At 31.9% G+C, this 15918-nt stretch overlaps 1 protein-coding gene across 1 annotated transcript in view; it reads left to right on the forward strand.

Annotated features, from left to right (window-relative positions):
* Window positions 1–15918, forward strand: part of LOC115213975 (twitchin) — a 280495-nt gene that overhangs the window by 157198 nt on the left and 107379 nt on the right. The window contains exons 30-38 of the mRNA XM_036504380.1: window positions 4989–5256; window positions 5758–5897; window positions 6436–6574; window positions 7224–7345; window positions 7550–7703; window positions 9053–9194; window positions 11514–11641; window positions 12952–13044; window positions 14294–14488. Of these exons, the coding sequence (XP_036360273.1) occupies window positions 4989–5256; window positions 5758–5897; window positions 6436–6574; window positions 7224–7345; window positions 7550–7703; window positions 9053–9194; window positions 11514–11641; window positions 12952–13044; window positions 14294–14488 (1381 nt within the window). The remainder of the gene's footprint in view (window positions 1–4988; window positions 5257–5757; window positions 5898–6435; window positions 6575–7223; window positions 7346–7549; window positions 7704–9052; window positions 9195–11513; window positions 11642–12951; window positions 13045–14293; window positions 14489–15918) is intronic.

The following is a 15918-nucleotide window of genomic DNA, read 5'->3' on the forward strand; positions in this document are numbered from 1 at the left end:
AGGATGAATCTGGAAAATAAACAAAAAATCAATTCTCTGATTTTGGTGGTTTTATTATATAATGTGTTATGTTTACCTTCTCTAAAAGCTTGTAATAGATATTTTTAGGTGTGAGTTTTAATGAGTGTCTATGTGGTAATTTCTCCATTTCTTATATAACACATAAAGAGGATTATCACAGGAACACTTCAATTGATTTTTAAAGAATCTTATAGGATTTCAAGAATCTTACATAATATTTGTGATATTTTATGAAATACTGTTATGTGTCAAGGAGGTGTCTTGATTGAATAATAAGGAGATTTGTTAGCCCTATTTCTATATAAGTACAATATAATTAGTTCACGTGCTTTTAGCATAGAGTTTATGAGAAACAGAGTTAAATTTACATTGTGTTATATTTTAGTTTATATACTTGTACTTCTGTACATATTCACATTTATGAACCTGATAACAAACTACTAACAAGTGAATGTTAAATATGACATGATATATATATTGTCTTGATGCAAGTAACATTAAATATTTACTTATAGCACAACTAGTGGGGGGACCATTCTGTAATATAAATGTTAGCCATAATGAAGTTTTTTTAAAAATTTAAATATTTGTTAAAAATGTATTTAAAGCATTAATATAATATTAATACTTTTAATGATCCTTTAATAGGCTTTAAAAATATTCTTAAAATTACTAAGAAAATAGATATTCTACGATTATTTATCATTTTATATATATATTATATACAATTATTATATTATTATATCATTTTTTCAACAAACAATATAGTAATTAATACTTACTCACTGTAGAATAACGTGTGCAAACATACATGCACATTTGTACGTGTTGTGTGTGTGTGTGTGTGTATATATATATATATATATATATATATATATATACACACACATACACACATATATAAACTTACATATAAGATATGATATCAGAAAAACAATATTTATTCTATTACAAAAAATCTAGATTTTAAAAACAATATTAGCTTTTAATTATGGAAATATGAAAGGCCAAACATTGACTGTGTAAAATCCATGTTCTTGTTTTGTTGTCTATTTGTAAGATGGTGTGTTATTGACATTTGATTATGTAAAGTCTCAAATAATATTCTAGTAGTATTAAAGAAGAATATCTTGTTTTTGAATGGTAACATGAAATAAAAGACAAATAGAAAACCAAATTTCCTTAAGAATGTCTATTTGTTTAGATGTTATTATTATAGGCCTGTGCCAATAAGTATCACAATTATTATTATTATTATTATTATCATCATCATCATAAGTAGTGAGAACATCATTTTGGTGAGGATGATAAAAATGATAATGATTATTCATAGTACTCATACATTCTTGAATGTATGTAATGAATTTTAAAATAATATTGTATATGTAATCATATATACATTTTAATTATTTCCAGTGGTTTCTAGATTTAATATCAAATAATGAAATTATTATTGGCTGATATTATTTTGCAGCTTTCCCAGTGCCTGTTGATAGGTTACACATTGCCTGAGTCTTGTACAAAGTCTGTAATGCATGTATTTATTATTGATTTCAAATATATTTTGCATGTTTTCACATATTTTTTTACAACTTTTAACTAGTATTATTGCTGATGATAGTCCCATGAAGATTGGTAATTATTTTAAATGAAGTTAAGATTATTATTATTATAATTATTATTTCTCTTTTTACAAAATGTGATATCTTTCCATTTATTATATATATATATATGTCAAATATTTCTACCAAATAATGAATGAGTTTTCTTTTATAAGTATGTTTAAGTATGATGAATATCTTAAACTTTTTTCCCTTTCATATTAATTACAGAATTTTTTATTAGATCTTATATCTGTATACAATTGTAACTAAATTAAGAATTGTTTTCAGTTCATTTATATTTATTTAAATGAAAAGCATATCTGAAAAATATTGCAAAAGCATAAATGAAAAGAAGACATAATCAAATTCATTATAGTATATCCCATTAACTAATGAAATGTTTCATCTATATGATTGATAATTATTTAGCTATATCTTTATTTTTATAAATGAAGATAAAGGAATTATTTTTTTGTAGTATTAGTTTTTGAGAAATGTTTATAGCACAAAATATGTTTTGAAGATATATAATAATATGAATAAAGCTTTTTATGTTAATGAACTGAAATACTAACACAATAGTAAGTTCTTGAAATAGATTAGTGTGCATAGAAATTTAAGGACTAAATGAAATGCAAAATGAAAAATGGCCTTAAAGATGTACCATAACCTATGCTTATCAATGAAAGATATTTTCTTAATTGTTCATTTTTTACACAAGAAATTTCCTCTAAAATTTATAAAGTTATACATCAATAAACAGTCATACAGATCAATATTCCAAAAAACAATTAACAACCTTAATTAGCAAAACTTTATAAAAAAAAGTGTATCATATTTAAATTTTATTTATAAGTTTTATATATAAGTTTTATTTAAAATATTTTAGATATTTGCTTTGGAATATATCTAGAATACTTATGTAGCATATTTATATTTTTAACTGCTTAATTCTTAGACTCATACTAGAGATTCTATGCAGTAGCACAATCTATTCATTGTAAAACCATTGTAATATCTTTTTAAACTAAAGATTTTTGCCCGCTATCAACATTTTTTTACTCATCATACTCAATCATACGGTAAACTCGAAGATAATACTATTTGGAGACCATTCACATGATTTGATTTTAAATATAATTTATTTTTACATTATTTTTATGTATTTTAGAAATTAACTAATTTCTTTAACTGTTTTCTTACTTTCTTTACATATATGTCCATTATAATCATTTTCTTATGAATTAAACTTTAATTATTCTATTTCACAAAATGCTTAATGTTTACAATTGTACTTCAACGTAAATCTGAATTTGATCAGTAACTTTATTTTTTTTGTGTGTAAAGAATTTTCTTTCATAATTGTCAATTCCACTTTGTGAACGTTTTTAGAATACTCTCATAGAAATCTGTTGAACACAGATTTTTCTGAATGTTTAAAAGAATTTGTTATTTGAATTCACTTTTTAAAATATTTAAATAGCATAAAATATATGTATTTCAATATTAGCGATATTTAGTCATATCAAAACTTTTGAAAAATTATTAGAGTTCATTTTAAATGCAATTTTGAAAGCCTCTTTCAGAAACCTTCCACACTTTTAAGTCACTTTATTCTAGAATCACCAACATGTACTCTTTATATTATGCTTTTTATTTCATGATTGGTTTTAAGTTTCAAATTATGTTATATATACTTAGTGATATATTTTAAATGTAAAATTTTATGTTGTTTAAATAATAACTTGACTATAAATAATTCTGCAATTAAACAAAAATATTAAATGAATAAGATAAAGCTTTAAAAATAGATATCAACCTCTTTCTTCTCAAAGGATTATCAGAAATTTATTTCTTGCATTACAAAATAAAAGTAAATAGTAATTTAGTATTTCATTATTGGAAATATTTTTGCCTGTCATCCCTCTGAGGTTGATAAAATAAATTATCAGTCAATTATTGGGCAGGGTGGGGGCTGGATCATTGTAATCGACTGTACCCCTCTTCTGAAAATTACTGGCAATGTGCCTAAATCAGAAAACATTAGGAATTTCAACTGTGTTTCATGGTCTGCTACCACAATAGCTCCTTTATAGGATCTGGTTAGCTCAAGACATCATCAGGAGGAACCACATCTGGTTTCGGCCCCTACTCCTCTACCGTTTTGATGTGGTGGGGCCCCCGCTTCCAGAGGTGTCTTCAGCTCTGGTGTTGGATGCATGTCTTCTTTCTTCTGTTCCCTGGCCTCTTCGATGTAGATAATTCACTGCATCATTTGCTTTCAGCCAGTCATTTGATTTTAATTTATCTCAACCATTAGAAGATAAATTGTCAAAGGTTTCTCTACTCCAATATGCTCAAAGAGGTTGAATAGTATGTGTTATTACTAGCAGTTATGTTTTAACATGTCATTATTAAGCACATATTACCAGATCACAATATCAAGTGCAAAATCCCTATTTAAGATATCTAAATGAGATTATTAATGATAGGAAGTGAAGATATAATATTAATATATATGATACAGTATTTAAATTTATATCATAAAATCTTATCGACAGTTTACATAATTTAAAATGGATTTTTAATGTTTAATGTCTATTATTTCTAATGAAAAAAAATTATAGAAAGAAAAGCACACTTTTTTTGTATATACTTTTTAAATTTATAAATACATAAATGAGAATGTTTATTCAAATCCTGCTTAAGCTCTAAATTAACCATGTCAGACTGAGCAACTGCTACTTTAATCTAGTAGTACTTAGATATCTATATATTAACTAACATTGATATGTTATAAGAAATCATTCCTTTGTTTATACTAACAATATTTGGTATTTTACTTATTTGTATTATGCCACATATCATGTAATGAATCCAGAAGATTTTTAACATCAAAATTGTAAGAAAAAATATCTCTGATACAAATTTTGTTAAATTCGAATTATCAAGAGTAATTTTACTTTGGTATTATATAGATAACAACTCTTTCATTGACATAATAAAATTGGAATAAATCCATTTATTCAAAAATTTGTAAATCAATATACACACTTAATCACGTTGTCACATGTATTTGTGTATGCATGTTTTTGTGTGTACATAGAGTCCTAAAAGTATAAGCTGATCGTCATAGCTACAATATAATTTTTGCTCATTTTTCCCTTCTTCTGGAATCATGATTATAAAAGCATGTTGGTATAGTGTCAAAGTAAAGCTACATCAATGCAAACAGTATGAAACACATACATAGTGTAATCTTTGAAAGTCATTATTAGTTACACTAATAATTATTTTGATGTGATTTCTAAAATTCTAATTATAAAAAACATTGATTAATTTTCAACAAAAATTCTGTTTTAGGCTCCTGAAAATTTCCTCAAAGAATTGGAAGATATCAAGGTTATGGAAGGTACTGAAAAAGTACAATTCGCTACAACATTTTGCCGTCCAGGAGCTAAAGTTCAATGGTTCAAAAATAAGATGGACATTTTCCATGGTGGGAAATATCACATTGAGAATGAAGGTGATGATTATACCCTCACAATTCTTAATGTTAAACTAGAAGATGGTGGAAAATATATTTGTCAAGTCAACAACAGTACAACATCAGGATGGCTATACGTTGAAGGTAAGTATAGCAATAATTCAAAACCTTTCACTTTTTCTTTAATTACTCTTTTACTTGTTTCAATCATTTGACTGTGGCCATGCTTGAGCACCACCATTAGTCTAACAAATCAACCCCAGGACTTATTCTTTGTAAGCCTAGTACTTATTCTATCGGTCTCTTTCTATCGGTTGTCAAGCAATGTTGGGGAGAGAAACACAGACACACAAACACACACACACAGCCATTCAAGAATTTGGACCTGGAGGTCTCCATTTCCAGCGACTTTGAGGGCCACCTCCCAGGTTTGGTAAATTAAGTACCAGTAGCATACTGGGGTCGATCTAATCAACTGGGCCCCTCCTCAAAAATTTTAGGCCTTGTGCCTAGAGTAGAAAAGAATATTTCTGATCTGCTTTTAAAACGGAGTTTTATTGCTTAAGACTCATAAATCATGCATATGTATTTTATAATATTTTATCACATGCCCTGATCTCAGTAACACCATTTGATATATTGTAGCCAAGGAACCTGAATATCATTTCACCAAAAAATTGCCACAACATCATGAGGTAGTGAGGAAGAAGGATACACAACTTGAATGCTTTGTTTCTGATCCAAGAGCAAAGGTTAAATGGTTCAGAATGGGTGAGCCAATTGAGGTAAAAACATTTTTTCAGTTTTCTAAATTTTATATACAATACAAAAGACTGATTACGTTCTATTTAATATTTACAAGTATTATAGTTTTTCATTGAATTTAGGCAATATAATTAATGAAAGAAAACTGTTATATGCAATGGAAGCAGTATTAGAACAAGATATCCACCTAAGCACTGAAATGTTTAGCTTAAATGGTAAAGCACTTTGACCAGAAATTGAAGGGATGTGAGTTCGATTCACATGGCTGGTTGCTGACAGATTTTTCTGCTCTGTAAGGATTTTATCCTATATATGCTGTTCTATCAATACTTAAGCATTGAAAAATATATCTTTCTACTTGTAAAATATTTTATTTTAATATTTCCTTCAATATTCGTTATTAATCTTTAGTGTCATAGCATATATCTCTCAGATATATCTCATTGTATTTGATCAATACCTATAATCTTTTTGTTAAACTCATCTATCCAGCTTATTTGTTTAGAGCTAAATGGCATTACACTAGTGATAGTTAATGATTTGCTTATGATATTCCAGTTTGAACCAGGAAAATATGAGATGCAGAGGCGAGAAAACAGGTGCATATTAAAGATTAAAAATGCTGGTCCAGGGGACGAAGCTGAATATTCTTGTGTCTGTGGAAAAGCATCCACTTACTGTGATTTATATGTTGAAGGTAAATAAATATAAATTAAATATATTTTGTTTTCCTTTAGAGCAAAATGGCCAAACCTGTCTTTTTCTTTGTTAGATTATTTATCACCTAGCAATTTTTTGCAACTAAATTTACTCCCATTCTGTAATTTGTGTTTATGCTCATACTGTCACAAAATAACCAGCGAAGATCCAAAATCAACTAATTTCTATCCCTGGGGGTAAATTTACTCCAGTCTGGGAGTCCTTGACTTGCATGGCCGATACTTTATATAAGAATTTCCAGGAAATTGTATCAATGGATTGGAAAAACTCTTGTCTCCTCTCCATTCAACATCAACACACACACTCACACACACACAAACACACATACATACATAAATACATGCATATATGTACCACACACAAACACACACACATACATAAATACACACACACACACCATTAATCCCTACACATTTTTTCTCACTCCATTTTTTTCCTTCTCAAACCCTTCTGCCGAAGTGCATAGGCTCGAAATGTGAAAGACGTTTCCATTCTTCCCAAACGTTAAACTAATGCTCCTGCTTGTTGTTCCTTACCTGTCTTTGTTTTTTGTTTTCTGTAAATTCGAAGTGAATATAGACATTGATGTGATAACAAATTAATAACACTTATATATATTTTTACAGAACCTGAGTGGGACTTTTTCAAACAACTTGACGATGTAGAAGCAACAGAAAGAGAAAAGGCTGTCCTTCAATGTGATGTAAACGATAAGGAAGCAGAAGTCACCTGGTTCAAGGGAGACAAGGTATATGTTATATCAAGTTCTTTTTTTTATGAGTTCATTGGATTTGTTTAAAACAGTAAATTTCCTAAATCCACTTTTCTAGACCCTCATAGTGTAATCTCCGGGAGGAAGTAATGTTGATGACTGTTTCTATTTCTATATTGTCCAAAATCCCAATGTAACTGCTGTAGGCATTATATTTAATATATCTTTATTTTATTGTAGGAAATTAAACCTGAAGAAGAGCCAGATAAGTTTGAAGTAGAAAAAGATGGTATGAAGAGAAAGCTTATAATCAAGGATGTGACTTTGAAAGATGAAGGACCTTACACTTGTAAAGTTCTTGAAAAAACAAGCACAGCTGAACTCTTTGTTGAACGTGAGTATTTAATATCATCACTTGCTTTTTAAAATAAATTGCAATTAATTACCAATTTAAGGTGGTGAGCTGGCAGAATCATTAATGTAATGGACAAAATTTTTGGCACTATTTCTTCCAGTTCATTACATACTGAGTTCAAATTCCACCAGGGTCAATTTTGTCTGTCATCCTTTTCAGGTTTGACAAAAGAAGAACTTGCTGACCACTGGGGTCGATGTGATCAACTGATTTACTTCCACTAAAAATCTGCTAGCTTTGTACCAAAATAGTGAGAATTAATTAATCTTTTATATAGATATAAATTAATAGAGTGGGAAAAAACATTAAAAATTATATCGTATAAAGAGAAGATAGGTTTACTTACCTAAATAAAATTTTTACAGTTCTCTGAAAAGGAAATTTTTTTGCTTTCATAACCTTTGGGTTTTGGATGAGAAAGCAAAATCACAGCTTTGTGTTATTTTATTGCTATCAAGGCACATTTTACCAGTTTAAAAAATTTTATCCATTGAAATATATAGCAAAATTGAAACCTTTAAAATCACATATTTCCTTGCTGTTTTGGTTAAATTCTAAAGATCTCCAAAAACGCTTCTGAGTGGAAAAGTTTAAAGATCCATTAAGTAATAGTTAATTTATTGTGTAAAGTTGTTTTTAATGTGAATGAATTTAAACAAAATATTGTTTTATTAAAATGAAAAATATTCATTAAACATTACAGCATTTAAACTGACCATTTCAGGCCCAAATATTCCAGTTGTTTTGTGCTCAAATCAGTCAGACCTAACCTCTCACTACAATGTCATTCTAAAATTAAACAATCACATCATTGAAATTTTGAATCTACGAGATAATGCATGATTAACTCAAAATGTAAATAAATAAACATTACATCTGACAGAGTAATCGGAATGCTTAAGGGTTAAACAGTATGTATGTATGTATGTTGTGGAGGCGCAATGGCCCAGTGATTAGGGCAGCGGACTCATGGTCAGAGGATCGTGGTTTCAATTCCCAGACTGGGAGTTGTGTGTGTTTATTGAGCAAAAACACCTAAAAGCTCCACGAGGTTCTGGCAGGGGGTGGTGGCGACCTCTGTTGTACTCTTTCGCCACAACTTTCTCTCACTCTCTCTTCCTGTTTCTTGAGTAACTCTGCGATGGACTGGCGTCCCGTCCAGCTAGGGGGAACACATACGCCACAGAAACCGGGAAACTGGACCCATAAGCCTGGCTAGTCTTGAGAAAGGGCGACGTTTATCGTTTTATGTATGAAGTGATTTTTTTAGAATTTCCTTACATTAGAAACTTATAATCTACAAGTATTATTGTTATTTTGTTTTTAAGCTGATATCAAGTTCTCCAAGAAACTTACTGACACTATTGTTAAAGAAGAAGAAACAATATGCTTAGAGTGTGTTGCCACTAATCCACATAATCAACCAGTTGTATGGACAAAGGACGGCAAACCCTTGAGTCCATCAAACAGGTAATTTCAATGAATTTTCTTTAGTATGTAAAAGATGAAAAGTGCATGTATTACTCCATAGGAAATGGTATGAAAATAATGCTAGTGCAGGTGGCCCGTAAAAAACACCATTTTCGAGCGTGTCCATTGCCAGTACCGCCAGATTGGCCCTCGTACCAGTGGAACTTTAAAAGCATCCACTACATGCTCAGAGGGGTTGGCGTTAGGAGGGGTATCCAGCTGTAGAAACTCTGCCAGATCAGATTGGAGCCTGGTGCAGCCATCTGGTTCGCCAGTCCTCAGTCAAATCGTCCAACCCATGCTAGCATGGAAAGCGGACGTTAAACGATGATGATAATGATGAGTTATACAGTCAATATTGTAAAACACTGTACCAGTGCCATGTAAAAGGCACCCAGTACAATTTATAAAGTGATTGACATTAGGAAGGGCATCCAACTGTTGAAACCATGCCAGGACAGACATTTGGAACTTGGGCAGATCTCCAGTTGGCCAGCATCTGTCAAACAATCCAACCCATGCCAGCATGGAAACTGGACGTTAAATAGCAATGATGATGAGTGATATAAGAATTCAATCTTAATTTTTTTCAATTTCATATATCTTTTGTTGAGTTTCACTTGAAATTAACCTTCTAAATATTTGTATCAAATAACGAGTTTCCAACTTCAGGAAAAAAGTTTCATTTTTATGCATTTTTTTTTTTGTTTTGTTTAACTTAAACATATTGGTGTTTGTAAACTATGAAAATGTAAAAGAATAAAGATCATGAGATAAATAGACTAATCTAGTATATGCAATTGTGGCAGTGACGAATTTTAGTCACCCTCTGTTTCTTATTGTATTTTTAACACAGTGTATCAATAAGAGATGTGATCTCAGGACAAAATGCCACAGTAACTGGCCTATCAATTATGTTTATACATAGTATGATAGCTAGATGGCTATTTCAACTAGACTAATATTCTACTACTTGAGACTAAGAGGGCTACAGAAGTCAAGTTGCCTCAATATGAAATATATAACTATTGAAAGCAATATATTAGAAAATGTGCAGTGGTATCTTTTTATTCACCCTGAAGGGAACCAAAGATATACTGGAATAGTTAAGTCTTGAATTGTGAGGAATATAGTTTGCACAGCTGACTCAATGAATGAGGCAATGTAGGTGACATTAGTATTGGAAATGGGCAATTTGATAACAGTTAGGAAGAGTTGGAAAAAAATTACCCAGACTATTATTAGTTTTGAAATCAAAAGTTTCTTGTCCTGTTATAATTACCACTTGAAATATGTTTAAAAAGGTATGAGGTTAAACTTGGAAGCAAAAGGCAAAGAACCAACAGAAATTGAAATGAATAAAGTTAGGTCACACTAGGATACTTTAAGAAATAAGATTATGCAGAAATATGATACATAGAAAAGTATAATTTTGTTTGGAATGGTGAATCTTGAAGCAGATAGAGCTATAAGTAATAGCATGTAAATATTGCAGCCTTCAAATTTTTCTTTCCAAAGGGTATGTCAACCTAATATTTTCACATAATTTATAGCTTTGTCAGAGATTCATAACCTGACAAAATCATTAGCATGCTGGGTAAAATGCCTAGTGGCATTTCGCTCATCTTTCAGTTCTGAGTTTAACCCTTTTGATACCAACCTGGCTGAAACTGCCTTTGGCTCTGTAGACCAAATATTTTGCTTTCATTAGTTTTGAATTGAAAACTTCTACCAAACCTTCTCACAATTTATGTTCTTAACACTAGCTTAATGATAACTAAGTTATTTTACAAAATTCTTTGTTACATCTAAAATAATTGAAAGAAACACGGAGCATCTCAAAATAAATAGAGTAACAAAAGGGTTAAACTCTGCCAAGGCTGACTTAGCCTCTTGTCCTTTTGGATAGACAAAATAAGTAGCAGTTGAGCACTAGGGCCAATGTAATTGACTTAACCTCTCTCCCAGAATTGCTGGCCCTGTGCCAAAATTTGAAACCATTATTTATAACTTTATCTACATCAAGTTTTTCCATTCCGTAATAGAACTATTTCACTTTCTTAAAGTTTCTAAGGTCGAACGATGCCATAATAAAGTACATCATAAACCAAATCTGGGTAAAGATGGATAATTAGACATCAAGCTAAAGCTGATAAATACCAGTAATTACATATAATCATCAATAAATCTATAGTAATTACATATAATCTATAAGTAATTACATATAAGTCTGTGTTTCTTAAACTGTTCAATTAAAACAGTTGGCATTCTTAACTTAAAATACATAAGTCTCCTATAAAATATTCTTTGTATTTGTAGGATACAAGAACTTCACGATGGAGATAAGCATACTTTGGTGCTCAAAGATGCTTCCATGAAGGATGCTGGAATGTATGCTTGCAAATTTGGAGAAAGGGCTACACGCGCTGAAGTCAAAGTTGATGAAAGTAAGTAATTTATATATTAAGTTTGTGGGGGAATCTTTTAATTTTTATCTTTTACTTGTTTCAGTCATTAGACTGTGGCCATGCTGGGGCACCACCTAATCGACCCCAGCAATTATTTTCTTTTCAAGCTTGGTAGGCATTCTATTGGCCTGTTTTGCCGAAGTGCTAAATTACAGAGACATAAACACACCAACACTGGTTGTCAAACAGTGGGTGGGTGGGTGAATACAGACACAAATAGCACACACACACACACACACTTCAAAAAAAAAAGTATATATATATATATACATTTTTTTAACAAAGGAAAAAATTTTTCGAAGGCTTATTTCAGTTTCTATCTGCTAAATCCATTTAAAAAGCTTTGGTCAGCCCAACGCTATAGCAGAAGACACTCGCCCAAGGTGCCACACAGTGGGACTGAACCTGGAACCATGTGGTTGGGAAGCATAGGACTATAGTAGAAGACATTTGCCATAGGTGCCATGTAGTGGGTAGCAATTATTTTAACTATGCAGGCATGCCTACACACAATTAATTGCAAATAACTAGAGTTGAAATTTAAGAGAATTAAACTGAAAGAAATCACATTTTTTAGACATTTGTTTACAACTTAGGTGCAAGAATAGCTGTGTGGTAATTAGCTTTCTTACCAACCACTTGGTTCCAGGTTCAGTCCCACTGCATGGCACCTTGGGCAAGTGTCTTCTACTATAGCCTCGAGCCAACCAAAGCCTTGTCAGTGGATTTGGTAGATAGAAACTGAAACATATATATATATATATGTATGTGTGTGTGTATGCGTTTGTGTGTCTGTGTTTGTCCCCCCAACATCGCTTGACAACTGATGCTGGTGTGTTTATGTCCCCGTCACTTAGCGGTTTGGCAAAAGAGACTGATAGAATAAGTACTAGGCTTACAAAGAATAAGTCCTGGGGATGATTTGCTCAACTAAAGGCGGTGCTCCAGCATGGCTGCAGTCAAGTGACTGAAACAAATAAACGAATAAAAGAATAAAAGAAAAACTGAACCTTTCATTGTATTAGATATAAATTTGTTTTATAGTAATATATAGACTACGGAATCCTAGCAAACTGGCGACAGTTTGCATTAGCACAAATGAATTAATTTTATATTTTGAAAGCTTACCATCCTTGGAAGAGGTAGAGAATATAAGTGTTTATATAATATCATTTTAGATGTCGTGGAAAACGTTACTTCTTGAAATAAATATTTCTTCTAAGTGTATTTCTGCATGCAAATGAAATTAATGAATGAATATTTTTATTCACATTTTTTTCTAATTCCAGAACCAAGACCTCCAAAATTGGATCCCACTCGTATTCCTCATGAAATTATTGTCAAAAGAGGAGAGAAGATTCAGTTGGACCTTCCATATCAAGGTAACTACTCTCTACATGGTTGACACATGAAGAGGTGTTGTGATATAGACGAACTTTTTGATCAGTTCAAATATGTTTGGAAAATATTTTTCCTGTAGAAATCTCACAGCCACAAGATAATGCCTGAATAATTCAAAACAATTTGAATAAACAAGCATTACATTTGACAGAGTGATCTCAATGCTGAAAAGTTAAATATATCTTTAACAAGAAAATATAAGAGAAAACTAAATTTTTCAAGTTTTAAATATGTAATGAAAATTAAAATATACATTTGATATTTCTGAGAAATGAAAAGTAATGCCAGTAAAAGAACCAATTATTCTTTTTGTACCAATTTTGAATGATTCTTAAATAAATAAGACCATTTTACTGCAGTTTGACATAGAGAAAAATTCTCACTAAAGGCAAAATATGTAAAATACCAATGTAATTTTAGAGCACCCTTGTGAACTAATATATACAGTTCAAGCTCTATATGTTCTCATCTGTATTAGATACCAACCAGGACAACTCTAAAATGACTGGAAGTCTACACTTTTTTATAAGAAATCAGTTAAAACTGTATGTTGGGGCCTCTATTTTGCATACACTGTATTTCTGAACAGATGAAGACAGAAAATTATCCTGAGCAATATTTTAAGATGTTCCATCAGAAAGACAACAATAAGAATAACTTGAATAATTGCAAAACATGTTTATCATCATCATCATCGTTTAACGTCCGTTTTCCGTACTAGCATGGGTCGGACGGTTTGACCGGGGTCTGGTAAGCCATGGAGGCTGCACCAGGCTCCAGTCTGATCTAGCAGTGTTTCTACAACTGGATGCCCTTCCTAATGTCAACCACTCCGTGAGTGTAGTGGGTGCTTTTTATGTGCCAGTGGGGGCTGGCAGTGGCCACGATCGGTTGGCATTTTTTATGTGCCAATGGCACAGAAGCCAGTCAAGACACGGAAGCCAGTCAAGGTTTATCATGAAGAAAAATTACTATGATGAGTTACCTTATAAATATATGTACGTGTGGTGTGTGTATGTATGTATGTATGTATGTATGTGGAGGGGTGTATGTGTGTATGCATGTATGTATCATGGTAATATTGTACTTGTAGATAGATTAAGGAGATGAATAATAATATTGATAATGGACTTAATTTGAAGGATTAAACTTTTAACATGATCAAATATTGAAAACAGGAATAATTCCCTCTAAACAAACAAATAATGCATTTTATTTTATTTTTATTAGCTGTGCCTATTCCTAAAGCAAGCTGGAAGAAAGATGGGGTGAGCCTAAGTTCAGCTGATTTGGACATGGAAATATCAGATAAATTCACCAGTCTCACAATTCCAGATGCCCAAAGATCAGATTCAGGCGAATATGAGCTTACTCTCACCAACAGTAATGGTTCAGATAAAATACCAATTAAAGTTAAAGTTATTGGTAATTGTATTTTTCTTACTTTGAAGTTTGTTTGAGTTTTCATATTAGTTGAGTAGTATATCTGCTCACACAAAGATTACATTAAAAAATTTATCTCAAATTTCATAGAAATTGGTTTTTAATTTTATGTGCATCATTATGAATTTATATTATAAATATATCATACTCTGTTTAAAGAAAACTAATATTTTATATCTAAAACGAGAGAGATATAATGAAAGACACTCACCTAAACTCAGCATAGCAAAACACAAACTGACTCAGAACACATACTTTTTAGGGTTTGGTGATTAGGACTTATTAAAGCCTAAATGTTGAATGTGTTTATTGTTTATAGATTCTTGTATTTCTATTTGTTAGTTAGTTAATTTGGTTCAAAAGCAAATAGCAAGGCCATGTAGGGGGACATGGAGTTAAGTACAGGGTGGTGCTCATGTAAAGAGTTCAGGCCACTTGAGGTCAAGGGAGGCTTTGAACAAAGCGGTCGTCGGCATCTTCACCATCTCGTCTGGCAGCTTGTTCCACGGATCCGCAACCCGGACGGAGAAAGCTCCTCTCCTTCGATTGAGATGAAATCGTCGCAGGTAGAGCTTTTCGGAATGACCCCGCAGCCGACGCTCTGGAGCATGAGTGAAGAACAGCTCTTTTGAGAGGTTACACTTTCCGCTTATGATGTTGTGGGCGAGAATGAGATCACCATGGCGGCGGCGTTTTTCTAGAGAATAAAGGTCGAGCGTCCTCAGCCTTTCTTCATAGGAAAAATTTTTGCGACCATGAACCATCCGGGTAGCCAGCTTCTGGACTCTTTCGAGATGCTGTATGTCTTTGAGGAGATAAGGAGAAGAGGCTTGAATCCCGTACTCCAATATGGGTCTCACCAGCGTGACATAGAGTGGTAGGAATATGGCTGCTGTGAGCATTCCGAATGACCGTCGAATCAAGAACAGAATTCCGTGTGCTTTGTTGATATAATACTTTAAATTTAGCAACGAATCATGCTATTGTTTTTAATATAATACATGAAAGGAAGGCGATGAGCTAGCAGAAACGTTAACACACCAGGTGAAGTGCTTAGCGATATTTTGTCTGTCTTTGCATTCTGAGTTCAAATTCTGCTAAGGTTGACTTTGCTTTTCATCCTTTCGGGGTCGATAAATTAAGTACCAGTTATGCACTGGCGTCGTTTGTCTCCTCTATGTTTAGCCCCTTGTCGGTAATAAAGAAATAAGAAACATTAGCACACTGAGTAAAGTGCTTAGGGATATTTTGTCTGTCTTTGCATTCTGAGTTCAAATTCCGCCGAGGTCGACTTTGCTTTTTATCCTTTCGGGGTCGATAAATTAAGTACCAGTTAGGCACTGGGGTCGATGTAATTGACTTAATCTCTTTGTCTGTCCTTGTTTGTCCCCTCTGTTTGCTTCATAAAAATA

This window comes from Octopus sinensis, linkage group LG7 (assembly GCF_006345805.1).
Source record: "Octopus sinensis linkage group LG7, ASM634580v1, whole genome shotgun sequence".
In the NCBI taxonomy this organism is placed as follows: Eukaryota; Metazoa; Mollusca; class Cephalopoda; order Octopoda; family Octopodidae; genus Octopus; species Octopus sinensis.